Genomic DNA, 27,223 nt, shown 5'->3' on the forward strand with positions numbered 1-27,223 from the left:
CGAAAACTGCATTGAGCATCAGTCTTGTTGGAGGTTCCTTCCAGGGCAAGCACCCTGAATGGCCTCAGGCATCCCGCCAAAGATCTAGACAGCAACATCCACCTGCTGACTTCATGCTCTCTGTTTTCTGCCCTCACCCTCTTCCTCGACTTGATCATCATCACATGGAGGCTCCTCGACTGCCATCCAGGGGTCACAGGACCGCCAGATTGCCGAACACTCACGAAAGGTGTGGCCACTCAACCCATCCCGCGGCATCTATACCAAACGTGCTCTGCAGTAATTGCACCCCGTTCTGCTCATATCGAATGGCAGCAGGCTAACATGACCAGGACTGGCATTCGAACAAGTACTTGCATGTCGCAGGGAGCTTAGCTCCGGCACACGCGTCCCCCCGGTCAGCACTTTACTTGCACATGCCGCAAGGGCGAATGGGAACCGCCCGAAGAGCGAGGAGCCGATACGCAGAGCTGTGGTAGGGGTGGCTGTGGACTCTGCCTCCTTTACTTCCAGGTATCAGCGCGAATACTTGAACAAGCACACTAACAGACTACCGAACTGCGAGGGCAAGGCTCGTATGATACGGAGCCGGTCTGGTTGTACATACTTAGATGTACACTCTCCGTCTAAGCCCTGATGAAGGGTGTGGGATGGTGGGGATGGGATGGGATGGCGGATGGCTGAAGCTCCCAGTTGCTGATCCCGGCTCTATCCATCTGAGAAGCGGCTGAGTGGATCCCATCTCCAGATGCTGCTGATCGTGGGCCCGGCCAACTGCTGGTGCTGCGTGCCGCCCCTGTTTTGCTGTTGTGCTGTTAGATGGCCTTGGGTCCTTTCTCATCTCAAACGCCAGCTCTATGCTGTTGCGCTGTTGCCAAACTCTCAACCCTGTTGACACGTTCACAGCGAGGAACATTGGCATTCCAACAACCTGCTCCGGGAGGACGGCTGACGGTGTGGACCGTTCTCCATGGGGAGTCTGTACCACAGCACCAAAGGATGTGCATCCGCCGCACCGAGCCCAAGGGCGTCACCAGGCCAGGTATGTGGACAATGCACATCAGGCATAGCGTCGGTGTTGACTTGCACGAGTACATTTTAAGACCTCTCGGGGCCCAAGAAGTACAGGCAAGCCGGTTGGTACATACTGCGACGCGTACGCTGTCTCGCCCTCAATGTCTGACCCATGGGACAGTTTGACCGAGCAGCCCAAGTACGCCTTTTCTCTACCGACAAAGACGCCTTTTCTTCCTCTTTCTGGGACGGTCATTAGGAGTATCTAGCGGCAGACGGTAGACCAACTTTTCATTACAGCCGATCAGCGTTTGAGTCTTCAAGGCAAACTGACTGCCAGATGTACTCGACCTACAAGTCGCACCAGCACGAATGCTTTACGGAAAAGTACAGTGTTCACTGTGCTTGACATCTCAGACACATTATGTGGGCAGGTGAAACCACGGGGTAATTGGATAGTAGAAGCGGTCAAGCCCAGACTGCTCTGGAGAAGCAGTGTGAGTACTCTTACTACTAGTACTAGTACTATGCCCTCCGCCGTTGCAGGCTCATGAACTCCCAAGCACTGACAGCTGCACAAGTACTTTAGAGTATCTGTTCCAGACGCATAGTAGAGGCTTGAGCAGCTGCATGCTGTAGATGGACATGCCTGGTGGCGCGTCTAGGAAGCGTAGAGCGCTCCAGAGTGTCACCCCAATGAGGCGTTGGCGACTGAAACCCGTCCCCATCTGGCCTCAAAATCTGAGGCCGGCACCCATCGTGACAAGATACAGTACAACTATCACTACGAGCATTAGCGCTTCCGCAAGCCATCAACGGCTCGGTAGCTACTGCAGGCTGGCGTTGCTAGGCTGATTGGAGCCCGCTCCAGCATCAGACATTCGGGATAGAGTCCCCTGTTCGACTTAAAGCGACAGCCGGAATGCATGGTCTGAAGGGAATACTTCGACGAGTAAGTGGCGAGTGGGCAGAGACACACGTCCCTCCCTTTGGATCAAAGTGCCAAGGGAGCCAGTGACAGGGATCCCCATTTCCCGACAAGTTTTTGAGAGATCGACCCTGGGCATCCATGCTGGCGTTCGTCCTTCGTCGATGCTGTTGGCTGTACTCTCCCCCCCTGGTACCTGGTCCGAGGGTTACTTCTCCAGCCATCTATCCGAAGGACCGGTGGTCCAAGCCTTGCATCTCTGTCCTCGCCTTCGTCTTCTTAACTCATCCACCGCAGCAAAAGGTTCCGTGGAACCTCACGATCACCAAGGAGAAAAGCGTCTTTTGGTACCCGCAATCTGCCTACTGGATTGCGAGTCTGGTGGTGCCGTTGAGTTTACAAAGGCTGCAGATTGCCTTTGGTCCCGCGATCTTGGACTTATGGATGCAATGCTGCGGTAATGAGAGGTGTTCAACAAGTCAGACTTGACACTCTCTCACGAAACGAGTTTGATCCGCAGCGTTACGGTAGCCTGCGCGTTCTTTCTATACGCAAACTTGCGACATCGCGAGACTCGCCGTCGGCGAGATGCGTCATGATGTCCTAGTGATTGCAGCAGTAGCCGGCGTTGTCTATGCGAATGACCCGGCCCCGGTGGCGTTCGATGCTGGAGAATGGTATGTCCATATCTCTGCTCTACTCTATTCAGCTTCTCAGTCATGTCATCGAGATGATGATGGCTTGCCATGGTGTAGCTGACATGAAGAAATCGATAGGCTTGGGATCGACGGCAACTGGTCAACCATCAAGGTCTTGCTGGGATCGAACTCCGATCTCGTCAATGTTCTCATGAGCACGTCGCTTTCGGAGTTTTGGGCCGTCGGACCTGGAGGATGTTTACAAAGTACGTTAACACCTCAGTTTGATCGCGGTCCTCCGTTATTAGCAAGACACCTCGCCCGACCAGGCCACCACCGTGTCCCCTCATCTCTCGACCCAGGAGCTGACTCGGACCTCATAGAGGAACCGCATTGCACTGCGGCTCGCGGGGGCATTTACACACCATTTGCATCCAAACATTGGTCGTACATGGGAATCTGGCAGCTCGGCTTGGATTACCTGGGTTATGGCGGAAACGGCCAGTATGGACTCGACACTGTCAATGCGTACAGCAAGATTACCGATATTGGCTTCGGCATGTCCAATGTTCTCATGTCAGCCATCAACACAACGGACTATTACCTGGGCTACTTTGGCCTCGGCATTACGCAGGGCAACTTTGGCCGTGAAGTCGCCCAATCACCTCTGACACAAGCCGTTCACACTTTTGGATGGATTCCCAGCTACAGTTATGGCTTTACTGCCGGCGCCTCCTACCGTACGTGATGATGTTTTCGACTTTCCTGGGATCCACGGCCGGTGCTAATACCATAGAGTAGGAAATACGCCGGTATCGATCACCTTGGGCGGTCATGATACGGCACGATACGTTCCCCACGACATCGACTTCACGCTGACTCCGCAGGACAACATGCCACGGGCATTGATCAGGGGCATCGAAGCTTCTGCCGACAAGGTCAACAAGCCTAAGAAATGGACGTCTGAAACAGCGCTTCTATCGGGCTGGGACAACGCCTTTACGGCCTTGATTGATAGCACCACCCCATACCTGTGGCTGCCGAGTGCCGTGTGTGATGAGTTTGCAGATGCGTTCAACCTCACGTATAATGCGACGTTCGACTTATACACCCTTACGAACGAGCAGTTTAACCAGTATGGCTCTGCGGATTCCTTCACCTTCACCTTTAGCTTTTCGAGCGTCGACAACCATGACAACTTTGGATCACCTCTGAATGTACCGGGTCTGGTGAACATCACTGTGCCAATGCGAGCATTCGTCAACCTCTTACAATACCCGTTTATGCACCAGACTATCAAATACGGAGACCCAGCTATACCATACTTTGCATTGCGGAAGTCGGATAACGATTCTGCTGTTGTCATCGGCCGGTCATTTCTCCAGGAAGCGTACATGATTACGAAATATGACGAGGCTGTCTTTTCGATTCATCAGGCCAAGTTTCCCCAGCGGCCGATAGCAGAGGCGAACCTGGTGCCAATCAAGCAGCCAAACAACAGCCCTTACCCGTCACCGCCGAAACAAACTGGCAGCAAGTTGAGCACGGGACAAATGATTGGCATCGCTGTCGGTGCCATTTTATTGTGCTCGTTCTGCCTCATCAGCCTATGCTGTGTCTGCCGCCGACGAAGGTCGCTGGAGAAGGGCGACGATGCAACCATTACGGAAACGAAGGACGGCGCTTCCACACTTGTTCCCGATACACCAAGGATACCCAGGCCTGCCTTATTCTTGAAGTTTACACGGCGCAAAAAGTACGAGAACGAGGCGATCAAGTTCACTGCGCCAGTCAGTCCTCTCTGTATAGAGGCGCCTGATTCGGAAATCTATGAGCTTCCGGCTCCCTTGCCTCCCGTTGAGTTGGATGCTAGCGACGGAGAAGATGCCTCTTCAATAATGATTGGCGAAACGACCTTAGGTACCGAGACCAGGGGTAGTCTCAGTGCGTATGAGGTGGCCAGGAGGAGGATAGACCGGCAGCTTCAAGGCCCTGTGCCCGAATACTCACCACCCATTCTGGAGATTGCCTTGCCTCAGGAGAAGGTGATGGGCACGACCGGCGAAGCACACGCAACTTCGAGTAGGGAAGCAGTTCCCGTGTCTCCGATCAAACCAGAGTCGGGGACCGGCTCGCTTCCGGCATCGCTACCTTCACCCATCTCCTCGGGCTACGATAGCCATCCGGATGCCATGTCGTATCCAGGTGCTGGTTCTGCAGCAACTCAGATCTCTAGCGGCAGCTCCAGAAGTCCGTATGAGCAGAATGCCAAAGATCATGCGAAACCGGCAAACAGCCGCTCAAACTCAAAGCGTTCAAGGAGTCCGGCAGCGTCAAATCCTGATTCTTCTATGGCATGCCAGAAGACCCCAATTGACCCAACAAACATTGTCTGCTTGGGAAGCCTCCCCGACAACCTCAAATCGCTTAGACACAGCATCATGCTGGCGCATATTGTCAGCCGAGAAAATCGCGACAGCACTGATAGCTTCACGCCTCGTTTCAAAGCCGAGTTCCATCTCTCCGAGCAGAGTCTAGGAAGCAACTATACAGAGGAGGAAGACCGAATCATGCATGAGATGACAATGCAGGCTACCACTTCTCTTGGCAACCCCTTTGAAGATTCGCCATCTGGCGGACCAGTAGGAGAGCGAAGAGCACAAGATTCTTTGACTCAGGAGACGAAGAGTCCACATCCATCGGAGGGGGATGAGAGAATAGACGGGAATGATATCGTCCACGTTCCCCAGCTGGCGGAAAAGCGATATAGTTGGGAAGACTAAGAATGACGTCCCTTTCATAGCGAAGCGTTGGGCTTGAGCACCTTTTAATCTCTCCTTTTCACCCTGTCGTTTGCAACTGGTCAGTTTTTCTTCATTTTCTTTTTTTTTCTCTGGGTTTATACAGCGCTAGCAATGGAGTTCTTTAAAGGAAGCAGGCGATGGTTGTTCTGCATGAGCCAATGGCATTTTCAGGGAAGGGGAACCATCAGGACATTTGGATCATGGGGGAGTTTTCTAGGGAAAGCTTATACCACCACTTTGCGCCAGACTTTTTTCTACCCTTTCTTTCTTCTTCTCCTCGATACACAATTTGTTTTCTTTTGTTTTCATCGAACTGTTGTCGAAGGGCCCTTTTTGCGATGGGAAGATTTGGGATGAAGGATACTTATATATAACGAGCAGAACTGTCAAAATGCAGGCATGGGAGATAGATTGGAGTCGAGCGAGTATAATGCTTCGATTTGCGGTCATGGCGCCATCCTTTTCATAAACCTTCTTGACGCGGCTAGATAGAGACAATAAACCTACACAGTGATAATGACAATGAATAGACTCTCGAGCCTTTTCGTCGTTATTCAAGTGTCGTTTCTAATAATGCGCGCTATCAAAACAGGATATATCCAACCTCTATAGGTGCACGCATTCACCAAATCTCCTGCCACCATGTAATCCCGCCCAACATCTCCTTCCTAACCACCTCATCGCCACTCTCTGTAAACGGCTCAAAGACAGCACGCTTACACGCATCAGCCATCTTCGTCGACCCCCCACAAACAGCGAAGATGGCCTTCTGGGATATCAGCCCCTCCAACCGGGGTGCCTCCCGGCGAACCAGATCCTGCACGTACACCTTCTCCCGCTGGTCCCTCGAGAAGGCCGTAAAGAGCAGCAGCTGGGAGTTCTTCTTCGCCGCGTCCTCCGCGAGCGCGCGCCATTCGTCCTCGAAGAAGAAGTCGGCGGCGCGGTTCCGGTTGCCGAAGAATATGACCATGGGCGCTGGGGAGGGATGCGTGAGGCGCTCGTGGACGAGGCAGCGCACGGGGGCGATGCCGGTGCCGGTGGCCATGGCGATGAGCGGCCGCTGGGCGTTGGCGGCGCCGTGGATGGGCGAGAGGACGGGCTTGTGGGAGACGCGGAGCGTGAAGCCGGGGGCTAGGCTGGCGAGGTAGCGGGAGCAGAGGCCCTCCCGAGGTTTGCGGAGGACGGTGCGGTATTTGACCATGGCGACCAACAGGTCGACTCTGGTGTGGCCGTCTGCTGCCGCCTGGGTTACTGTTGCGCCTCCGTTGGCGATGCTGAAGTCGCGGCCGCGGATGAGAGGGAAGACGTCGAGGAGGCGCTCGGCGGGGATCTTGACGGAGGTGAATTCATCAAGGACTTCGATGATGCTGCGGCGGGATCGCGTGGCGTAGTCAAAGTACTCGTCTATGTACTCGGGCATGTTGAATTCTAGCAGTCGCTGGCGGTGATATTCGTCGGTTGTGAAGTAGGACATGTTCTTGAGGAATGAACGGCGTGGAATGGCAGTTATGTCGATGTTGTTCAGGAGCAGATCGCGAAGCGTACAGGATGCTGGGGAGTAGAGGTTGCGAGGAAGAGACTTGCAGGTCGACAGATCGAGCGGACTGTCGGCGATACTGTTCCACTCCATGAGATCGATCAACTTCTGGACGTCGTGGGGGAAGTTCTTTGGATAGAGGGTGAGGCAGTCTCCTGGGACACTTTGGAGTCTGTCGCCTGACGGAAGGGCGGGTATGTCGAATGAGACGAGGCGAACATCCTGCCAGTGCTCCTGTGGCGTCAATCTTTCGTTCCTCGTCATGGTTGCTGTCCACCCGGCTGGTATAGGTAGGAGACCGTCAGGGGGCAGATTGAGAACCGTGGCCGTGCCGTTTGTATGACTTATTGTGAGAAGAGATAGGTCAATTTCCTCAGTCTTCTCAAGAACAGGAGCCAGAGCCGGGGCTAGAGACCAGCGTGGAGGGAGGATCGTGTCGTCAGGGATGGGCTCCAAGCCTGAGGGAGGTGGATAGTGCTCCAAGAGATGCTTTTTCAGGTCCTCGGCCCATCTTACGAAACTTCCGTCGATTCTGAAGAGATTCGGTATGAGCTTGTTTTTATGCGCCATCCACGTAGAATAGAAGTCTTACCCATCTGGAAACTGTTCATCTGCCTCGTACGGGTCAATGAACGTGGCGGCGCCAAGCTGGTCCAGTCTGCGCACGAGCTTTCTCGCGGCCCAGTTGAATCTATGAGGAAGCCATGATTAATAAGCTGACATGATCGTATTGAGGCGAAATGCATCATCACTACCGTAAGGGAGACAAGAATCATAAGGTGGTGTTCATACTTCAGATATGTGCTGTCACCAAGGCCAAAGCAGGTGTACTTTAAGCGGCTCAAGCAGTTTGGCGGCAGCTTCTTCCGCAAGAGCTTCTTCCAGAAGACGAGGGAGTTGTGAGGCATGTCACCCTGGCCGGTTGTCGAGATGACAAAGATGACGAGCTGGTGCTGGAGCAGGGCATTCTGCGTCATGCCGATTAGAAACTTATTCTGTCTTCCTCCCCGGCGACAGACAACGTACAAGATCCGTGGCGTCGAGCTCCTCGACGTGACTCTCGAAATGGAGCCTCTGGCACAGCCGACCCAGCTCTTCGGCTATATCCTGGGCATTGCCCGTTTCCGACCCATACAGGACCAGGACGCTTCTCTCTCGGCTCGCCATGGCGACAAGGGGGCCAGACAAACGAACTGCCGCAGGCCAATCGGAGCTTGTTGCACGGGCGTCTGGTTGCCGTTTATGGGTGCTGTGAATCTCGCATATCTCGCATAGTGGCAAGGGAGCTGCTTCTCCCCCGTCTGTCAGGGTACTATGATGGAGTCGAGTGCAGAGTGGCTTATCAGTGGCAGTAATACAAGGTATTGCATTCGCAACGAATAGATGTCTGTATTCTTGTACGAGGAAGTTGGCGCTTAATCGCAGGATTGCATGTGGGCGAGAGGCAAGAGGAAAAGCGGGTGGCCGATGCCGGGCCTCTGTTGAGTATGTTACTCGTAATTGTTGTCTGTGGCTGGTGGAGCCCGTCCGATCTTATCGGTTCATGCTGGCCTTATCTGATTTGATCGGAATTTGCCTTGCCCGGTACCTCAGTAATGGGGCCACGTGCCAGCACATGCACGCAGCCAGAGCTGAGATTGGGGACAATGGATGGACTTCAGCTGCATCTACTCTCGCCTGGTTGAGAGCTGGCATTTGGTTCAGCTCTGGAAATCTGTATAGAATATTGTTACTGAAAGAATTCTCTACTCAACGTCGGCCAACCCGATCTGCATTCAGGAACCAGATGTGCATTTGCACTCTGCACACAAAAATTCGACGGTTCAAAGTAGCACAGCAATGTTTGCGTTGCACATGCTGGCGGATCACTTCGTCTTCAGACAACAGACACCATTGTTATCAGTGCTTCCCAGAGCCAACGACGGAGCGGAACCTGGGGAACGGGACTCGCTCCGGACTTGTGGCTGGACTAGCAAGCAGCTCGGGGCAAGCTCTAGCTGAGCCGCGATAGCTTCTGCGGATGGTCCAAGCAGACGATGGTTGATGATGGCTCAGAGACGAGGAAGATGCTTGGTTGATGCCCAATCAAAGCAAGGGGCACTGCCATGCAGCAGGTACCTATCAAGCTGACTTCGTAAATGTCGTGGAAGCTGGTAATATGCACTCATCACCGGCGATGAAACTCTCCAGGGCTGATTTACACTTGTCTGGCCATGGCGCGAGCCACGTTGCCCACATTAGCTGGGTGGATCGGCGACCAGCATCAGCAGCTGCTGTGCGCCGACCGCTTGGAGGTTGGATGGATGCATGCGTCGGGCTGAGCAGCGCAACCTGTGATTGACCGACTGGCCTCCATGGTGCCTTGCAGCCTACTTCAGGCGCATGGTCGCATATAAGCCACAGGCACAGGCGGCGTATAGGCGTATAAGACAGGCTGAGATTGGGTAAGAAAGCGGCGCAACTTAGTCATGAAGGATCATTGACTTGTCGAGGAGCTGCACATCCACCTCAGACGGCACATACTAAGCACCCGAATAAGCCCTTTTGCCTGCTCTCATCATTCATCCCCTTTCTCGTAATAAACGGTAGAGGCCATTCCCACTGCCTCCTTGGTTGGCGGGGGATGACTGCATGATTGATTGAATAGGGGTTTCTCCATGCAGTGGCAGCTGCCCTTGAAACGGCGGGAGCTCCTCCAGGAAGCGCAGCAGATCGTGGGACTGCTGCTAGAGCGGACGTGGTAGCACCTGCCGTGAGCCCAGTTCTAATAAATTATGGGGAGCAGGAGCAGAGTTTCAAGCCTTTCGCCAGCCCCCTCAATGGGAAGTTGCGGTGCAGCAGGAGGAGGCAGTAGGTACCTGTATGGCAGCCACGGACAACTTCAAGTTGGAAAGTCCTCTTCTGGTCGACTTGCGATGCAGCTGCATTACAATGTATACAGGCTCCAGCTCTTCCAGGGACTTCTCTGTATTGCGTCAACCATCTCTCACGGCTGTAGCAGTACGCACAGTAGACTGAAGCTTCAGCACCGTCTCTCGTACCTGTACCGACCAGTGATCTGCCTCTTCGCCGCTTGCGTGTCCGTCTCCGCAATCCGTACCTGCACCTCCATCGCAGCATCAACGTATTAGGCCATCCCGCAGGCCATCTTAGAATAGGGGCGCATTGCAGCACCAGCTTCCACGAGTTCCAGAATGTCAGGAACGAGATACACCTTGACCGCATCTGCTCCAGGGGCCGCCGGGTACTTGCGACGCCGGTACTCCCTGGTAGCGCCACTCGGTACCCCAAAGCCGGGGGATACTTGCCTCGACCTGAAGCGACCGCCCCTCCCTTCGCCTTCGGCCTTGCCTGACTTTGCCTGACTTGCCTGACCTCCACCTCAGTTGCGCCTCACCAGTTCTGCCTGCCTTCCCCTCCTCGCTTGTACCTCCCGGGTCGCGCGGTACCTCCTTCCTGAGCCCGGCTGCACCTGCGATGCGAGTACCTGCTCCCCTGCACGGTCCTTCCCAAGCACCACCTCCGAAAAAATATTTCAGTTATCGCACGCCTCGCCTCCTCTCCTCCCCTTTTCCCTTCTTCCCTTCTCATCACACACCTTCAGTCAACCTGTGTTTCCGCGCAACGCATCGACGTCTGTCTTCTCTCAATCTGTTTCTAGGGCACCAAGCTACCCTGACTCAACTGCCTCCCTCATTGCACCAGAGTTCAAGTCCGACTCTTTTCTCAATCACACGTCACGTCATACGCCGACTATAGCAATCCCCTCTCCATCCGACACCATCACCATGTCTGCTACCAACGTGGAGAAAGGCCCCGATGCCACCACCCCCGTTAATGACGCTGCAAACGCTCTGGGCAACCTCTCAATCAACAAGCCTGCCGATGACAAGGCCGCGGCCAACGAGGCCGCCTCGGCCAGTGCCGCTGAAGGCCGCCGTCTGTACATCGGCAACCTGGCATATGCGACAACTGAGGGAGAGTTGAAGGACTTCTTTAAGAGCTACCTTGTGTAAGTGGCCACCCATCCTGCCTGCATGCTTCGCTGTGCAATGTCTCCCACCTACGAGCCTGTCTTTTCTTTGTTCTTCTACCTCTTTGTTCCGGTTTTGAGCTTTCGAGGCCGGTGACAAAGCACATCCCGCCGTGGATTGCTTTGGCGGCCCAACTTTGCGACGGTGTCCTGATTGGCGGTGAATGTCACTCCGCCCCGGCGGTGCTCGCATTGCATCCCGCGATTAGCTTCTCACCTACCTCTCACCCCCGCAAGGCTTCAGTAGAGCGTGCAGCTTGCCCGTGTCTCGGTTTCCTATCTGCCCGCCCTCTTCGACGTTGCCGATCTGTTACAGCAAGGAGAACATTCACTGACGAGCCGGTGTCTACAGCGAATCAGTCTCGATCCCCAAGAATCCCCGTACCGACCGCCCCGTCGGCTATGCCTTCGTCGACCTGTCTACCCCCAACGAGGCTGACCGTGCCATTGCCGAGCTCTCCGGCAAGGAGATTCTCGAGCGGAAGGTTTCTGTTCAGCTCGCTCGCAAGCCCGAGCCTGCTGGCGAGAAGTCCGAGGGTGCCAACGGAGAGGGTTCCGGTGCGGAGGGTAACCGCCGCCGAGCTTCTGGTCGTGGTCGTGGCCGCGGTCGTGGCCGCGGTGGACGTGGCGGCCGTGGCGGCCGCAACGCCACTGGGGTAAGACATTTCTGTTCCACACTGTTGTCCGACTTGGGCGTTAACATGGTGACTGCAGGACGATGAGAAGAAGGGAAGCGAGGAGGCTTCTGGCGACGCTGCCGGCGACGGTGAGGCTCTGAGAGACATCACCAACACAGCCTCGGACGAAGCCAAGGGCGACAAGAACGACAAGAAGAACCAGAACCGCCCGCCGCGTGAGCGCCGCGAGCGTGGCCCGCCGGCTGATGGTATTCCTTCCAAGACCAAGGTCATGGTTGCCAACCTGCCATATGACCTGACCGAGGAGAAGGTGAGTTGCCTATAGCCCACATTTTGCGATGATGTGTACTAAGTGTTATGAGAAGCTTCTTGAGCTCTTCAAGGACTACGAACCTTCGTCAGCCAAGATCGCCCTCCGCCCCATCCCCCGCTTCATGATCAAGAAGCTCCAGGCGCGCGGAGAGGCCCGCAAGGGACGTGGCTTTGGCTTCGTCACCCTGGCTTCCGAGGAGCTCCAGCAAAAGGCCGTCGCTGAGATGAACGGAAAGGAGATTGAAGGACGTGAGATCGCCGTCAAGGTCGCCATCGATAGCCCCGACAAGACCGACGAGGAGGCTAATGCCCCTCCCGCCAACGGCACCGAGGAGCCTGCTGGCACTGCCGAGGCTCCGGCTGCTACTGCTTAAGTTCAGTCGCGGCAATTTTTTTTTTCACAGGCTCAACATTGCCGCCTACGCTTGATGAGTACTCTTTATGATATGGCACACGATTTGGACGATTTCAATTATGACGCCGGGACTGGCCTATATATCTTCTTTGAGGTTGGAAGAGAGCTACACGCAAATATTGCTTGAACCTCTGATATCCAAAGATGGTGCAGACCTGCCAGCTCTTGACAACTTAATATTTCCCCTCCGCTGGAGTATGGGATATGAGACCGAGAAAACTACAAAAAAAGGGCCGCTCCAATGTTTATAATCTTTCGTACATGCCTTTCCTAGTTGAAGCAACTTCCTCCCAGCTGTGCGCTCACTCACAAGCACGTGGCAGGCAAAAGGAAAGCGAAGACAAGAATGAAAAAGAGTATATTTTGGCTGTGAATCATTGTGCTGTGTCTTTGAGTGATGTCTTGCCGTGCTGCTTTCTAATTCATTATGCGTGAACCTGCGGGAGGTTGTCGTTGCATGTGAGAATGGATCTGAACCAAGAGCCCTCGCCTCTTGGAAGTATATCGGCTATCGTGACAAGCTCCCACAATGTAGTATGGACTTTGGTGTGCCTGGTTGTCGAAGGCTGATGGCTGCCCTGGTTCTGTGGATGCGAATCGCGGTCCCCTGTAGAGCATTGGCCTCCAAGGACTGGGGCTTCCAATTGCCTGAGGCCATTCTGACTGAAATCACTTGCCCAGTTGAAGTTCTCGCCGTCTGGAAACGGGTTGGTTGAACGTAGGGATGGTAGGCAAAACTTGACACGATGCATCGAACACCACGCTCAAGGATAATCGATCAACTGATTGCAGGGCATGATCCATGATATCAAATGGGCTGCTACAGGTGTTCTGGCTCTAGTTGACAAGAGATGCCCCTGCAGCAAGATGGAGCTCCCAGCTGCCATTAGTGGTTGCATGGATGGCTGTCCGTGGCCATGAGGGACCCGACTGGACCCGGCGGATAGGTACCGCGCCTGCTATAACGGCGCAAGGCTACAGTGAGTCAGTGGCACGCAGCAGATGGCGCTGTAGGTTCATGTTCCACTGCTGTACCAGACGCGCTCCAAGGCTACCCTTCAGCGCCTGCAGCAGTAGTAGTATCGAGCGGTCGTATTTGCACAGCAGGGCACCTGCGGACTCGGGCGGCGAAATTATTACAGGTATGGAGTTTCATGTTTGGGGCCCCTCCCGCTCCACTTGCCGCGACAACCTCCCTGCTGCAACCAGGCCAGTCCAGACCACCATAAGCATCACGCGCCGGAGCCTCGACTCTGCTGGACGCCTCTTGTAACAGCCTCCGATCGCCGCCTGGTCTTTCTTTGCGCAGTCTCTATTTTATCCCTTTTCACGCCTCTTCTCAGCACCACCGCTGCTCTTCCGATTCGCAATGGCTTCCAAGGCCATGTGGGAGGTTGATCCCGAGACTCGTTCCAAGGTAACAACGACGCATCTTCTCCTTGCTTCCGTCTCTCTCTCGCGCCCCCTTTCGCCAGCCGTCGCCCCAGGGTCAACCAGCAACTGACTTTGACAATCGCCAGCTCGCCGCGCTGCAAAAGGAATCCAAGAACAACGTCTGCTGCGACTGCAATGCCCCGTCGCCGCAGTGGGCGTCGCCCAAGTTCGGCATCTTCATCTGCCTGACGTGCGCCGGCGTCCACCGCGGGCTCGGCGTCCACATCTCCTTTGTGCGCAGCATATCCATGGACGCCTTCAAGGCCAACGAGATCGAGCGCATGCGCCTGGGCGGCAACGAGGGCTGGAGGAAATTCTTCGAGGAGCACGAGGACACGCAGATGAGGGGCCTCACCTGGGACGACGCCACCATTGCTGAGCGATACAGCGGTGAGGTAGGCGAGGAGTGGAAGGAGAGGCTGTCGTGCAAGGTCGAGGGGAGGGAATACGTGCCGGGCGAGAAGAGACCCGTGGCTGCTGCTGCTGCTGCTGCTGCTGCATCTCCCGCGAAGCAGAGCTCGCGCACAACAACCCCCCTGGGCGGATCCGCGAACCGAAGCCAGAGCCCTCCTCAGCAGGGCGGAAAGGTCAAGGTGGACGACAGGTACTTTGCCCGGCTGGGGGCGGACAATGCTTCGCGACCGGAAGACAAGCCGCCTAGCCAGGGCGGAAAATATGCCGGCTTCGGAAACACACCTGCTCCGGACAAGTCGAGCCAGGGAGGGATGCTGCCGCTGTTTGACGACGTCCAGAAGGATCCCATGGGTGCCATCACCAAGGGCTTTGGCTGGTTTGCCTCTACCGTGACAAAAACGGCCAAGACGGTCAACGATGGGTACATTCAGCCTACTGCTAAGAGCGTACGTTTTCATCTCGCTGTTTCTCCATGTCCCCCCCTTTATGTTGTACAACGACCGCAATCACTCGAATCTAATTCGGTTTGCAGATTGCCGATGGCGAGTTCGCCAAGCAGGCCCAGTTGACGGCCGCACAGCTCGCCAAACAGGCTCAGCTCGCCGGCAAAAACGCTCAGGAGGGCTTCACCAGATTCGTAGAGGGCCCCGATTCAACCAGGAGAAACGCGCCCCTGGATGCCAGTCGCAAAGATTTCTGGGATGACTTTTCCAACCTGGCAGAGCAGCAGAAGCCCAACAATGCCATTGGCACGAGTGCTATAGGCATGAGCAAGAAGACGACCCCCGCAGCCCCAGCCCCGAAGCCCAAGGGTGGCGACGAGTGGGATGACTGGTAAACGATTGGGGTGATTTCACATGTTTGCTTGGCGTTGGAGTACGATGGCCTGAAGAGATACACTTTGACGAAATATGAGCGTTTGGAATACCTAACTTGACAAGACTAATGGCCGTCATTGAAGACGCAATAGGCCCATATACTACCACTATGACAAGTGCCCTCGGCGCGAATCCAAGTTATCGAACAAGCCTAGGAGGAACACGGCATGACTGATGATGGCGCCGAGACGAGCGTTTAATTTAATATACATTCTATATCCTACCTTATGCATACCATATATGCTGCTCAAATCGGTGGCACATTGGGGTATAACTGGGGGAAGCTGTGCGGCTCACCTGGAGGAGATTCCCCATGTACTCACAGATACGAGCCACTTATCAGAAGTAATTCTATTTAAAAACCTTGTCCAGTGACAACTTCTACATTTTGGAACCTCCTTGTCTGCATGCTGTTGACTGCTTCTCGGCACTTCGAAGGCTGACGACTTGCAGCACAGCGATGCCGGCATCGCGTCACGTGAGTGAGTATCCGAGGTTGCTCGGGAGCCGGCCCTAGCCGGCAGCTGCACGTTCGGGTTGGCTTCTTGGGCCGGCTATTTTATAAGGTATGTGACATCGGGACGTCCCTCCTCCTGGTCGCATCCAAACCACCAACCCACCCAGATTCAGCACAATGTCGGCCCTGCGGATTCTCGTCCCTGTGAAGCGAGTGATTGACTATGCGGTAAGCTGCCTCTTTACGAATTTCACTCCCCATCCCGAAGAAAGGCGAGCCCCATTGACCGAAATGCGTATACAGGTCAAGCCGCGAGTCAACAAGGCGCAGACCGGCGTGGAGACGGCCGGCGTCAAGCACTCGATGAACCCGTTCGACGACCTCTCGGTGGAGGAATCGGTGCGGATCCGCGAGAAGAAGCGCGCGCCGGGCGGCGTGGAGGACATTGTCGCCTTCTCGGCCGGCCCGCCCAAGGCGCAGGAGATCCTGCGGACGGCGCTGGCCATGGGCGCGGACCGGGGCGTCCACGTGGAGCTCAAGGAGGGCGAGGACCTGGAGCCGCTGACGGTGGCCAAGCTGCTGAAGAAGTCGGTGGAGGAGCAGAAGAGCAACCTGGTGATCCTGGGCAAGCAGAGCATCGACGACGACGCGGGGCAGACGGGCCAGATGCTGGCGGGCCTGCTGGGGTGGCCGCAGGCGACGCAGGCGAGCAAGATTGAGTTTGGGGCCGACGACGCCGTGACGGTGACCAAGGAGATTGACGGGGGCGTGGAGACGGTGCGGGCGAAGCTGCCGATGGTGATTACGACGGATCTGCGGTTGAACACGCCGCGGTACGCGACGCTGCCGAACATCATGAAGGCGAAGAAGAAGAAGCTGGACAAGAAGACGCTGGAGGACTTTGGGCTTACGAATGATAAGAGGCTGAAGGTGTTGAAGGTGACGGGTGAGTTTTTTTTCTATTTCTACGTGCTTTGGATGATATTACTTGGGAAATGGCTAACGGTGCTTGTTTGACAGAGCCGCCGCAGAGACAGGGTGGTGGCAAGGTTGAGGATGTGGATGGGCTGATTGGCAAGTTGAAGGAGCTGGGCGCTCTGTAAGGGGATATACGAGGAGTCGTTTTTACTGAATCGTTCAACAATACATGTCTGATAAACTACAGGAAGGTGGATATGAGGAGTTATTTTCACTGAACGTTCAACAATACACGTTCGATACACTACAGGAGGGTGGTGGCGATCTGACGACTCTCAACCTGGGATTTCTACAAGATATAGGAGGCCCTCAACTGGGTGAATTGCCCCTTATAGAGTTGTCTGCAGATGACAGCATGGAGAGTATCTTGGCTGATCTTGTTATTGATTCAATCTGCCCCGCCATCTGTCTTGCAGTCTGTAGGTAAAACACTGATGATGTGCCGCAACTCAGATCTCGTCACTACGACTTTATCTAAGCTGTGGACGAGTAAGGGCCATTCAATCTACAGTATGCTCTAGACTAGTACCAGTCAATCCATATCCATATCGCCCTCGTCTGTATTCAGGTCCGTTTCCTCATCCTTTCAATGACTGCATTCAATGACAAAAATAGGGCACACGAGCCACTACGATATCGGCGCCCCAGAGCCGGCCCAAAGAGAACTAGCCCCTCCCCCAACAACGTCAAACGCGCACCGACAGCCAAGATCTGTCCAATCACCGGCCGCCAATTAATCGTTGGCCGGCTTCTCTATGAGGCACAAATGAATCACAGCGGGAAAAAAAAAGTCGATGGCACTAAACCTTTATCTGACCCCTCCTATTGTACCCTTTTTTCCTTCCACTCCTCGCCTTTCTTCCTCTCTTCTCTTTCTTCTTCCTTACTATCCGTCAGAAAGAGTCAACATAGTCCTCGCGCCTCGTGCAAACGCCGCATCAAGCCTTCACATCTCGACCACTTATAGAGTGCCTCGTGCCTCGATTACACATCTTCGACTTGCCGTTCTCAATCCGCCCTTATGAACGGGCGCCCGTCGGAATTCACTTCTCAGGTATGGTGAACCTTCTTTTTTTCTGCTTCTTTTCCTCTTCGGTGCTGCGATGTCCATGTCCACGTTCTCCCCACGTGCCTTCGACGCAAACGTCCACCCTCCCCCACAATTGGGCAGATGTTGGATCAAGCCCTCGTTTGTTGATTGAAAATTTGGGAATTGCATCAATTGGTTCAAAATGCTAATATTCTTGTGCTCTATAGGACTATCTCTCTGGTTGGTGCCACCATGACTCACCTTCCCCCCTCATGAAGCAAACTAACAAGCATCAAACATAGACCACCTGTGGAGGGCTTTGTCAGCTTAAAACAGCATCACACGACGACCGTCTGCCATAACCACTGATCTACCTCAACAACATACCTTATCCCGAACCAACCGCTGCCATGTTCTCCAAGCTGGCAGCCAATTTCGCCCAGCGAGCAACCGGCTCTGCTGCCGGCTCCGCTCGCCGGGTGGCCTTCCAGGTCCGGTTCTCGTCCGGCCAGGCTGCTACCACTGGCAGCAAGGGCAGGAAGATGCCTTTCCAGAAGCCCTTGAACACTCAGCCCGTGGCGTCTACGCCGGCCACGTTTACCATTCGGGTAAGACGTGCCATATATACCTACCAAGTCATGCGTGTAAGGCAGGAGCTGACATGAAACAACAGGATGGCCCCGTCTTCCGCGGCAAGGCCTTCGGCGCCAATGCTAACATCTCTGGCGAAGCCGTCTTTACCACGTCTCTGGTCGGCTATCCCGAGTCCATGACGGACCCCTCCTACCGAGGCCAGATCCTCGTCTTCACCCAGCCCCTGATTGGCAACTACGGCGTTCCTTCCAACGAGCGCGACGAGTACAACCTCCTCAAGTACTTTGAGTCTCCCCACATCCAGTGTGCCGGCGTGGTCGTCTCGGACGTCGCCCTTAACTACAGCCACTGGACCGCCGTCGAGAGCCTGAGCGAGTGGTGTGCCCGTGAGGGTGTGCCGGCCATCTCCGGCGTCGACACTCGAGCCATCGTCACTCACCTCCGAGAGCAGGGTTCCTCCCTCGCTAGGATTTCCATTGGCGACGAGTACGATGCCGACGAGGACGAGAGCTTCGTCGACCCCGGCCAGATCAACCTGGTCAAGCGCGTCAGCACCAAGGCTCCCTTTGTGGTCGAGTCGCCCGGTGCCGACCTCCACGTCGCCCTCATCGACTGCGGTGTCAAGGAGAACATCCTCCGCAGCCTGGTCAGCCGCGGCGCCTCGCTGACCGTCTTCCCCTACAACTACCCGATCCACAAGGTGGCCCAGCACTTTGACGGAGTCTTCATCTCCAACGGCCCCGGCGACCCGATCCACTGCCAGGAGACCGTCTACAACCTGGCCCGCCTGATGGAGACGTCTAACATTCCCATCATGGGCATCTGCCTCGGCCACCAGCTGCTGGCCATGGCCGTCGGCGCCAAGACGATCAAGATGAAGTACGGCAACCGAGCCCACAACATCCCCGCCCTGGACTTGACCACGGGCCAGTGCCACATCACGAGCCAGAACCACGGATACGCCGTCGACTCGAGCACCCTGCCCAAGGATTTCAAGGAGTACTTTGTCAACCTCAACGACGGCAGCAACGAGGGCATGATGCACCGCACCCGCCCCATCTTCTCGACCCAGTTCCACCCCGAGGCCAAGGGCGGCCCCATGGACAGCTCGTACCTGTTTGAGAAGTACCTCGAGAATGTCCGCGCTGCCAAGAGCGCGCAGCGCGTGTACAAGGACAACCGGCCCAGCCAGTATATTCTTGACGTTTTGAGCAGGGAGCGTGTTGGTGTCGAGCCCGTTCCTCTTGTTGGTGCTGCTTGAGTCATGAGGAAGGCCGATGGGTTACTTTGAGGGTTATTAGATTGTCATGGGCGTTTTCAAGTTTTGGGTCCGCTGTTGCTTTGATACTAGCACCTTTAAAAACAATTACTATATCAATTTGAGATTTTATTCGATGTAACATGAGACATTCCACGTTGTGATCATCGGCCTACTCCTCAAGACTCTTTATTGTAATTTCTCACTATCATCCAGTACGAATCCTCCTCAGTCAAGCGGGCAGTTAGGCTATCTGCGCGTAGTCACAAAGAGGCGGAAACTCCACCTGGAAAGAAAACGCCTCCTGGGCTCGACTTTGGTGTGCCCATCGACCAGAAGCTATATAAATGGTACATTGCCTTGGGCAAGGGAGATGGATTCTTTCATATGGCTAGCGAGATGGTCTTGAAGCTTGGCTAGCTACGGTCTTGAGCACATGGGTGACGATATTAGTTGTTGGAGGATGCTGAGGGAAAGGGTCAAGGATGCCAATAATAAAGGTAAAAAAAGCAAGTTGTTCGCCAGCTGGTATTTACTCTGAGTTAGTCTACCCAGTTGGAAAAGACGCTTGAATCATTCAGTGGTGCTATGTATAATGCTTTGCTGTGGACTGACGAGAAGAATTGGTATGGATATTTGGGTTTAGGTCCTAGGGAGTCTGAATTGCAACTTGGAGGTAATACATGCCAAGGTTAAGGTCATCTTGTGTGAAATTCCTGACTGATTGACCTCAACCGTTGTGCCTCAAATCTTTCCAGATTTCAGGCCATCATCTTTGCAGCGTACATAGATTTCCCCAAATCAATATTGTATGACGGTTGCAATGTCGGCTCTTCGCATGGGTAGTTTCATCTCATACCTACCTAGGTCAAACTGGGATTCCAATTGCGCCCTAGAACTACTCATTGTATACTTTTTTTTTTCTTAGTGTTTTGCGCCTCAAAGCCCATGATTTGCTCTCAATAACAGGAATGGGAGCCGGTCAAGGTGTTGTTGGCGCATGGATAATACCTTCGTTTCCACGTCCCATCAACAAAGGTAGGTAGGTAGGTACCTTGATTTCTATCAAACTTACAGTAATACCTAGCGCACCTTTTCTTTGCAAGCTTGCATGTTAGAAGAACGAATGAGGGGCCAGCGATCCGAGTCACAAGACCCAGCCAACCAGCTACTCGTACATGTAGTAGTGAGCAATATCAGACGGCTTGGTGATACTACACTACCTACTCCCCATGTATTTTTGGCATTTCACATATCGTCATTTGGGGGACTGAGTGATAGGTTATACACGGCATATGCCATTGAGGCGAATGTAGTAATACTATGAATGACAAAGTTTGTAGTATAAACGATGCCGAAGGTAAATATCGTACATAAGGTAGACTAGTACTAGTACATACCTAGTAGTATTTCCCCAGCCCTCTACACCCCGCATGAATTGGGTTCTCAAGGTACCTAAGGTATTACGAGTAGTATAGCGCAGGCTTCGCTGATTCAAGTTTGTTATTATCCGCCCTCTCTCCGCAGCATGCCTTTAGCCCATAGTCTAGTCTACCCGGTGTGAAGAGGAACGACGTTCCATAATCCTGTTCAATTAAAGTACCCAGACAAAGGAATCAAAGACGCTTCCCCAGAAAACAATATCCATTTTTTCCCCCATCCCCACAGCAATCGACTTGGGCATTTGAAACCCCCGGACCAACATCCGCAAGCGCTTCTTGGTGCAAACAGCTCGCGTGATTACATACATTCCCTGCCGTCGATGAAAGCTGTTTGGGGCGTAGTGCTTGCGGCTCGCCATGCCTGGGGCTTGCTCTGCCCCGCCATGAGGATTCGATCAAGCTTCAGGTTTTGCAAGGTTCCCCGCCTTTCAGTACCGGGTGGCATCGCTGGCTAAATCACATCGAGGAACCACGAGAGAAAAAAGTGTGGGGTTGGCAATCAGTAATGCTCCGTAGCAGCAGAGTTAGGAGGAGCCAAAGGGTGTCCCCGCTTGGTGACGTTTTCAATGCTGGCTTCATGTCACAGATGGGCTTGGAGGTAAGGTATGTATGTAGGGAGGCAGCTGAAAGTAAGAGCAAAGTTGCCATTCAAGATTCATTCCATTCATATCATAATACTACAGCTGGTTCTTCACGAACTCGGCGGATTCTCAATCCGTAAATGTTTACTACACAGCCAGGCTTCCGCTGGCGATTGCACGGCGTCCCGCTTACACGTCGATGCCGTCCACGACGACGCCCTTGGTCCAGTTCCACTGGAGGAGCCGGGCCACCTCCTCGGCACACTTGTCATCCACCAGGGCGCTGACGAGATACAGAGCTGCATCCACGCCAGCGCTCTGACCCCCCGCGGTCACCACCCGAAGACCACCGAGGCGCATCGCCACGCGTCGAACAATCGACTCGCGACGTGTGCGGGATTCCTTGAAGGAAATGCTTCCCTTGCTGTTGTAGACGACCATGGTTAGCATAGATGCCCAACTGTAGAGCAAGATACGTAGAGCAGCTTACCGGCCGTGGGGTTTGCCAGCATCCGACTTGCGGCGTGTGTATGGGCTGGCGTCCTCGTCAAGCTCAAAGCGGAGGTTGTTGACGACATATCTGGTGTCCTCCATGACGTCGGTGCGATCAGTTCCGAGTCTGGTGGCAGCATCGCTGCACAGGTTCTCAAACCTGGTGAGGTGGTCGGGGTGGGTGGTGGCAGCGAGGCCGCAGAGGATGCCCTCGCGTGCGAGCAGGTGGGCGCCGGTGCAGACCGACATGAGCGTCCGTTCTCTGGCCGGATCCCTCTTCTGAAGGTCGGAGAAGGCTGTGATGATGCCAAGCGGCTCAAGTTCCTTCTTGATGACCTCGTCGGCGTTTCCGCCGAGGACGATGAGGATGTCGAACTCATTGAGGCGCTCATGAGCCTCCTTGTAGGTGACTTGGGACTGCACGATGGCGCCCTGGGCAGAGAGGACCTGCGGCTCAGAGCCGGCGAGGGTCACTTCAAATGCCTTGGAGGCTGTTTGCAGATGCGGGGCACAACTGGTTAGCTACCTTATTGAACCCAGCAGGAAAGGGACTGCCACCGTGGTCTGCTTCACGAGTTCGAATACGTACAATCATCAGAGAAGTCGTGCTGCGCTGCGTTAAAGACGGCCAATGGGCCGGCAAAGTCGAAGAGGTCAAACTTGGGGTGCAGAGCAATGAGGACGTTGATGGGCTCATCAGAGATGGCCGAACTCTTATTCTCAGCCATCGTGAAGTGCGGGGATGTGTGAGGAGGGGGAAGAGACGGAGAAGAGTGATTCAGGTGGAATTGACGGCTTTGGGGATGCAAGCCGCAAGCGTACGATGAAGATTGGGGTGGTGAGGAGGAGGAGGAGGCGTTTGATGCTGTCAATTGGAGGCTTTGGGGTATAATGATGGAAGAGGAGGAAGAAAAGGAGGAAGAGAGAGACGAGAGGAACGAGATGAAATACCTGTGACCCTTAGGCGAGGAGGGGTTCAGGGCTCTAGAGGGGATCACGCGTGACGGACAATTGGTCGAGACAGCCGGTACCTCGTCGCCCATTGAATCATCAGCGCACCTGGGCGTACTCACCGTCGTGCTTGGCTCGTACTGTCGCCGACGGTTGATGCTGATCTGATTCGGCGTGGCTCGATACATCCGCACCGTACCACCACTGCGGAGCCCATCGAGCCACCAACAGGCTACCTCTAGCACTGATCGTGCACTGATGGCCCAGGGTTTGCAGCGCTAAAAGCCGCTGGGGCTCCAGCGGGCTCCAGCGGGCTCCAGCAGGCCCATTGCGGGGTAATAGCACCAAGCCGGCAGGGCACAAGGCAGCGCACGGCAGGCCACGGCAGGGCGGCAGTACCGAGGACCTGCTGTGCCACCGAGAGCGGGGTGCGTCGGAAGGTTCTCTGGACATGGCCTGCCCGTCATCGGGCTACGCCGCATCCGGCACTAGCGCGTCGTCGTGCTTGCCCGGCCTCTGCAAATCCGTCGTGCAAGCTCAACCATCTCTCCCAAAAGCTTGATCCTTAGCCGGGCTAAACCTCACCCAGCAGTTCCAACACTCGGAGCCCCCCAACCGCAAGAGCCCCTGACTTCGACTGCCCGGCAGCTCATAGCAAATCCCTCTTGCTCTGCTTCAGCTTCAGCTAGAACTCGACTCCTCTGCCGGAAGCGTCCTCGACCCTGGCGGCGGCCACGCTGGCCTCATCCGCGGCCTGGCGCACATCCCGCCGTGATGACTTCTACAATGTGAGTTCGACCGCCTATCAACGGGTCCTGCGAGGCACCTTTTGAGCTGTTGTGTGGACGGAAGAAACTGACGGAACCCCCCCACACCGCGGCAGATCCCTCAAGGAGCTGTCCAAGGCCATCAAGGACTTCATCGTCGACCCAGCCGTGCCCCTTCCCGACGATCTCGTCGACACGATAGCTGCCTACCTGCGCAAGCGCGAGAAGTATGACGACGCCGCGTCCGATCGCCTGCAGGAGGAGCTGCTGCTCATCTTTGATAAGAATGTCCGGGGCAACCCTGCCGCGGCTGACGCCTGGCTGGGCATCCTGCGCCGGCTCCTGACTGTGCTGCGCACCCCCGAGCGAATCCTCGTCTGGCTGGAGGCGTGCAAGGGCATTCTCGACAAGACGGGCTTCGACAAGAGCATCGTCGCCGAGGCCATGGAGTTCCTCAACGAGGTGGTCGCCATTTCCGACGAGTACCACGACGGCTCGGACAACGACTCCGCCGTGAATCCCATCATCGACCGACTCTTTGAGATATGGATGGAGGAGTTTCAGCCGGCGCGCTTCGAGGGCCATCAGCCGTCGGAGCATGGTGAAAAGATGCTCGGCGATGCGCTGGGAAAGTTTGGCAAGAAGCGACCAAAGGCATGTGCAACCTTTGACAGCGTCTTTGTATCTGCTCCTTTGACTAATTGAAAACAGGAATTCTTCTCTTCGTTGGACGGCTACCTCATCAAGAAGAAATATCGAAAAGCCAGCCTAAACTTCATCTGCTCCTTTATTCAGTCGCAGCCGCCTCACCTTCACCAAGTGGCCCAGACCCCTCTCTTCACCGATCTCTTGACGTGCCTTCAGCAGGACACATCGACCACCGTCGTCTCGGCTGCGCTGACCGCTCTCATCATGCTTCTGCCCCATATGCCCAGCTCTCTCGTGCCGCATCTGCCTACTCTGTTCAACATTTATGCCAGGCTACTCTTCTGGGAAAAGGAGCGGTCGGGTACCTTGGAGTCGCCCTTTCACGATTCCGAACAAGCGAGTCGCTGGGAGGTGTATGCATTCGAGCCGGAGACGGAAGACACCAACATACCACACCTATCCCACTACTACACGATCCTCTACGGCCTCTATCCGATCAACTTCATGGATTACATTCGCAAACCGCAGAGATATATGCGACATGCCAACGTGTCCAACGCGGACGAGATCGAGGTGCAGCCGACGGAGATTCGGCATCAGTCGGAACAGTTCCGGAGAAGCCATGTGCTTCATCCCAACTTCTACACACTCACCATTGAGACGGAAAAGACAGACGTGGGGCGATGGATCAAAAGCGAGGCCGCCGAAGTCGTGGCTGAATGCATGGCGCTGTGTATATCCCCCGATTCCCAACTGTTTGGCGACCACGACCTGTTGCACCTCACGCAAGCTTCGGCCCAGGGTCTCAACGACGACCTGAGCCAACTGAGATCAGACCCAGGCTTGCTGAGCAGCTCAGTGACCAAGGTAAACTCGTGGAGGAACACTCACCTATCGATGACAGAGTCCGTTGCCAGCGACCATACGCCCCCGACACTGATGCGTCAGGGCTCGCAATCCAGCCATCATTCGGCGAGGGACTCTGGCGAAGCGACCCGGGCCAAGGATTTCGGCGTAGATAGCCCTTCGGGCACCCAACTGCTCCAGTCGGCCTCTCACACCCAGCTTCAGGATCTCATCAGGTCGAACAAGGCCATCAAGAGCAGTCTTCACCAGTCGCTAGCCAACGACAGTGTGCCGTCCCTTGCTCTAAGCCATCAAGAGTCTGTGGCAGACAGGCCGTCGACGATGATGACGCTGCCACCGCAAACCCACACGCCCGTATCGGCCGACAATGGAAACAATGCCCAGATTGCTCACCTACAGAGACAGCTTCTCTTGCTGCAGAATGACCTCAGTTTTGAGCGATATCTCAAACAACAACACATGGCCCACATCGGCGAGCTTAGACGACGACAAATGGCGGAGGCTGCCACGGAGGCGGAAATGCAGAATCTAATCATGATGAACCGAAACCTCAAGAGCCGCTACGAAGAGGCCAAGATGGCTGAGATGCAAGTCCGCAAGGAGTCGGAGAAGAGTCGTGCGATGGCGAAGAAGTGGGAAGCGGACCTGGCCAATAAGCTGAAGAACCTGCGCGAGGAGTCGAAGAAGATGCAGACGGAGATTGACTCGGTTCGGAAGGAGCTCGAGGAGAGTCTGCGAGAATGCGAGAAGCTGCGAAAGCTCGTGTGCGACGCCGAGGTGAAGGAGCTCAACGCACGGCAAAACATGCAGTCGATTGAGATTCACGGCGCCGAGATTGACAGACTCAAGGCGGAGGTGGAGCGGCTGTCGCTGTCGGAGCGGGACTACCAGGCGAGGGAGGTGGAACGAATGGCGGCAGTCAACGCGGCCGAAGACGCCCAGAACCAGGTGGAAACGCTCAGGCTGCAGCTGGCGGCCTCTGAGTTGGAGGTGCAGCGAACGAAGAAGCTGTTCCAGTCGCAGGTGGCAGCGCTCCAGGCTCAGCTCTCGGAGGCTCGGGAGGAGCGCAACAGGCCGCCCGCGACGGCGAGCGTTGCGGTCGAGAGCGCCCTTGCGGCGAGCCGCGCCAAGCAGGCAGAGATGCAGAAGCAGTACAGCCTGCTGACGCGCAAGTACACGGTGCTGCAGTCGTCCCTCTTGGACATGCAGCTGGAGGCGTCGGTGGCGACGGAAAAGTCGAGCATCGCGGACGGCGAGGAAGACGGCATGTCGTCGTCCACGGGGCCCATGTCGATGAAGTCGAGGCCGCTCCGGCTTTTGTCGACGGCGGAGCAAGGCGAGGGCTCGGGATACAACGCCACGTCTTCGCCTGGCTCGAACCCGGGGACGCCTACGTCGTCTGTTTTGCAGCCGCTGCAACCAACCAGCTCCGCGGGGACGGCCGGGACGGACGGCCAGGGATCGTCGATGAACCTATCGATGAGCCCGGAAAGGAGTTATTTTAGTAGTAAGTCGGACATTGTTGGCCCTATACTTGTCCCGCAGGAGAAATGGATGAAGGAACTAATCCGGCACAAATAGGTGGGCTCCAGAGCATGATGCGCAGGGACAGCAAAGACAAGGCCAAGGAAGAGGCGGGCAAGCCCAAGAAGGAGAAGAAGTCTCTGGGGCTGAGGGGTATAAGGGGGTTTGTCGGCAGCAGCTGAGTGCCGCCAGCCTGGTATGGCATGCGCTACCAGTTGTAGATGTTGATTTTCGGGAAAAAAGTTATTTTAACGTTATCTCTGTGAGTATATGATGGAGCCAGGACGGAGTACAATTGGGAGTTGATGCGATATCATGAGACACGAATGTTGATTGTTTGGTCGATTTATTAGGAGGACAGCATTCGTCTGTTGAGGTGATATATATAAGAGGGCGTTGATTCGTAATATAAGACCATTCTTCTTTACTATCTATACGGCTTTACAGTGGTGTGCCAAAGACATGCAAAGTACTTAAGTAGGTAGCAACGATAGCATGTAGTTGTTGACTGGAGTTGGAGCTGCTCATCAGCATTCAACTGTCGTCATGACATGCAGCGACCAAAAAAAAAAAAAAAAAAAAAAAAAAA

The 27,223-nt window shown here is 55.0% G+C and overlaps 8 protein-coding genes across 8 annotated transcripts; 6 read left to right on the plus strand and 2 right to left on the minus strand.

The window, feature by feature from the left end:
• Nucleotides 1-2,530: 2,530 nt before the first annotated feature.
• Nucleotides 2,531-5,363, plus strand: BBK36DRAFT_1161887 (acid protease; the record flags this gene model as incomplete). Its single annotated transcript, XM_024894406.1, has 4 exons — nt 2,531-2,619; nt 2,719-2,846; nt 2,964-3,320; nt 3,382-5,363. The coding sequence occupies 4 exons, from the start codon at nt 2,531-2,533 to the stop codon at nt 5,361-5,363; spliced, it is 2,556 nt and encodes an 851-aa protein (XP_024747260.1).
• A 643-nt stretch (nt 5,364-6,006) lies between these two features.
• BBK36DRAFT_1125179 (riboflavin synthase domain-like protein) lies at nt 6,007-8,088 on the minus strand (the record flags this gene model as incomplete). Its single annotated transcript, XM_024891252.1, has 4 exons — nt 6,007-7,453; nt 7,514-7,594; nt 7,714-7,889; nt 7,948-8,088. 4 exons carry the CDS (start codon nt 8,086-8,088, stop codon nt 6,007-6,009), a joined length of 1,845 nt encoding a protein of 614 aa, XP_024747261.1.
• Nucleotides 8,089-10,408: 2,320 nt separating this feature from the next.
• On the plus strand, nt 10,409-12,321 carry BBK36DRAFT_1164531 (RNA-binding domain-containing protein). Its single transcript, XM_024894654.1, has 4 exons — nt 10,409-10,933; nt 11,307-11,610; nt 11,669-11,902; nt 11,958-12,321. The coding sequence occupies exons 1-4, from the start codon at nt 10,710-10,712 to the stop codon at nt 12,276-12,278; spliced, it is 1,083 nt and encodes a 360-aa protein (XP_024747262.1). The 5' UTR covers nt 10,409-10,709; the 3' UTR covers nt 12,279-12,321.
• A 1,167-nt stretch (nt 12,322-13,488) lies between these two features.
• BBK36DRAFT_1136240 (ArfGap-domain-containing protein) lies at nt 13,489-15,007 on the plus strand (the record flags this gene model as incomplete). Its single annotated transcript, XM_024892919.1, has 4 exons — nt 13,489-13,575; nt 13,664-13,736; nt 13,840-14,613; nt 14,700-15,007. Exons 2-4 carry the CDS (start codon nt 13,689-13,691, stop codon nt 15,003-15,005), a joined length of 1,128 nt encoding a protein of 375 aa, XP_024747263.1. The 5' UTR covers nt 13,489-13,575; nt 13,664-13,688.
• Nucleotides 15,008-15,536: 529 nt separating this feature from the next.
• On the plus strand, nt 15,537-16,609 carry BBK36DRAFT_1136241 (electron transfer flavo protein, beta subunit). Its single transcript, XM_024892920.1, has 3 exons — nt 15,537-15,730; nt 15,806-16,448; nt 16,523-16,609. The coding sequence occupies exons 1-3, from the start codon at nt 15,680-15,682 to the stop codon at nt 16,603-16,605; spliced, it is 777 nt and encodes a 258-aa protein (XP_024747264.1). The 5' UTR covers nt 15,537-15,679; the 3' UTR covers nt 16,606-16,609.
• A 995-nt stretch (nt 16,610-17,604) lies between these two features.
• Nucleotides 17,605-19,365, plus strand: BBK36DRAFT_1207704 (small subunit of carbamoyl phosphate synthase; the record flags this gene model as incomplete). The annotated part of the gene is made up of 3 exons (XM_024897429.1): nt 17,605-17,750; nt 17,813-18,118; nt 18,184-19,365. Exons 2-3 carry the CDS (start codon nt 17,921-17,923, stop codon nt 19,363-19,365), a joined length of 1,380 nt encoding a protein of 459 aa, XP_024747265.1. The 5' UTR covers nt 17,605-17,750; nt 17,813-17,920.
• A 2,085-nt stretch (nt 19,366-21,450) lies between these two features.
• On the minus strand, nt 21,451-22,657 carry BBK36DRAFT_1136243 (class I glutamine amidotransferase-like protein). The gene is made up of 3 exons (XM_024892921.1): nt 22,467-22,657; nt 21,876-22,368; nt 21,451-21,809 (listed from the first exon to the last, which is right to left on the minus strand). The coding sequence occupies exons 1-3, from the start codon at nt 22,603-22,605 to the stop codon at nt 21,575-21,577; spliced, it is 867 nt and encodes a 288-aa protein (XP_024747266.1). The 5' UTR covers nt 22,606-22,657; the 3' UTR covers nt 21,451-21,574.
• A 736-nt stretch (nt 22,658-23,393) lies between these two features.
• On the plus strand, nt 23,394-26,816 carry BBK36DRAFT_1136245 (hypothetical protein; the record flags this gene model as incomplete). Its single annotated transcript, XM_024892922.1, has 4 exons — nt 23,394-23,616; nt 23,712-24,249; nt 24,307-26,617; nt 26,692-26,816. The coding sequence occupies exons 1-4, from the start codon at nt 23,603-23,605 to the stop codon at nt 26,814-26,816; spliced, it is 2,988 nt and encodes a 995-aa protein (XP_024747267.1). The 5' UTR covers nt 23,394-23,602.
• Between the last annotated feature and the right edge of the window lie 407 nt (nt 26,817-27,223).

This window comes from Trichoderma citrinoviride (assembly GCF_003025115.1).
Source record: "Trichoderma citrinoviride strain TUCIM 6016 unplaced genomic scaffold BBK36scaffold_12, whole genome shotgun sequence".
Classification (NCBI taxonomy): Eukaryota; Fungi; Ascomycota; class Sordariomycetes; order Hypocreales; family Hypocreaceae; genus Trichoderma; species Trichoderma citrinoviride.

Bases quoted from the DNA above. Each gene is read 5' to 3' on its own strand.
- BBK36DRAFT_1164531 (XM_024894654.1), top strand. From the start codon at position 10,710: ATGTCTGCTACCAACGTGGAGAAAGGCCCCGATGCCACCACCCCCGTT. The intron at 11,611-11,668 runs GTAAGACATTTC...TGGTGACTGCAG, and splicing joins GCGGCCGCAACGCCACTGGG to GACGATGAGAAGAAGGGAAG. The intron at 11,903-11,957 runs GTGAGTTGCCTA...TGTTATGAGAAG, and splicing joins ATGACCTGACCGAGGAGAAG to CTTCTTGAGCTCTTCAAGGA.
- BBK36DRAFT_1136241 (XM_024892920.1), top strand. From the start codon at position 15,680: ATGTCGGCCCTGCGGATTCTCGTCCCTGTGAAGCGAGTGATTGACTAT. The intron at 15,731-15,805 runs GTAAGCTGCCTC...ATGCGTATACAG, and splicing joins AGCGAGTGATTGACTATGCG to GTCAAGCCGCGAGTCAACAA. The intron at 16,449-16,522 runs GTGAGTTTTTTT...CTTGTTTGACAG, and splicing joins GAAGGTGTTGAAGGTGACGG to AGCCGCCGCAGAGACAGGGT.
- BBK36DRAFT_1136243 (XM_024892921.1), bottom strand. From the start codon at position 22,605: ATGGCTGAGAATAAGAGTTCGGCCATCTCTGATGAGCCCATCAACGTC. The intron at 22,369-22,466 runs GTACGTATTCGA...ATCTGCAAACAG, and splicing joins GCACGACTTCTCTGATGATT to CCTCCAAGGCATTTGAAGTG. The intron at 21,810-21,875 runs GTAAGCTGCTCT...CGTCTACAACAG, and splicing joins GCTGGCAAACCCCACGGCCG to CAAGGGAAGCATTTCCTTCA.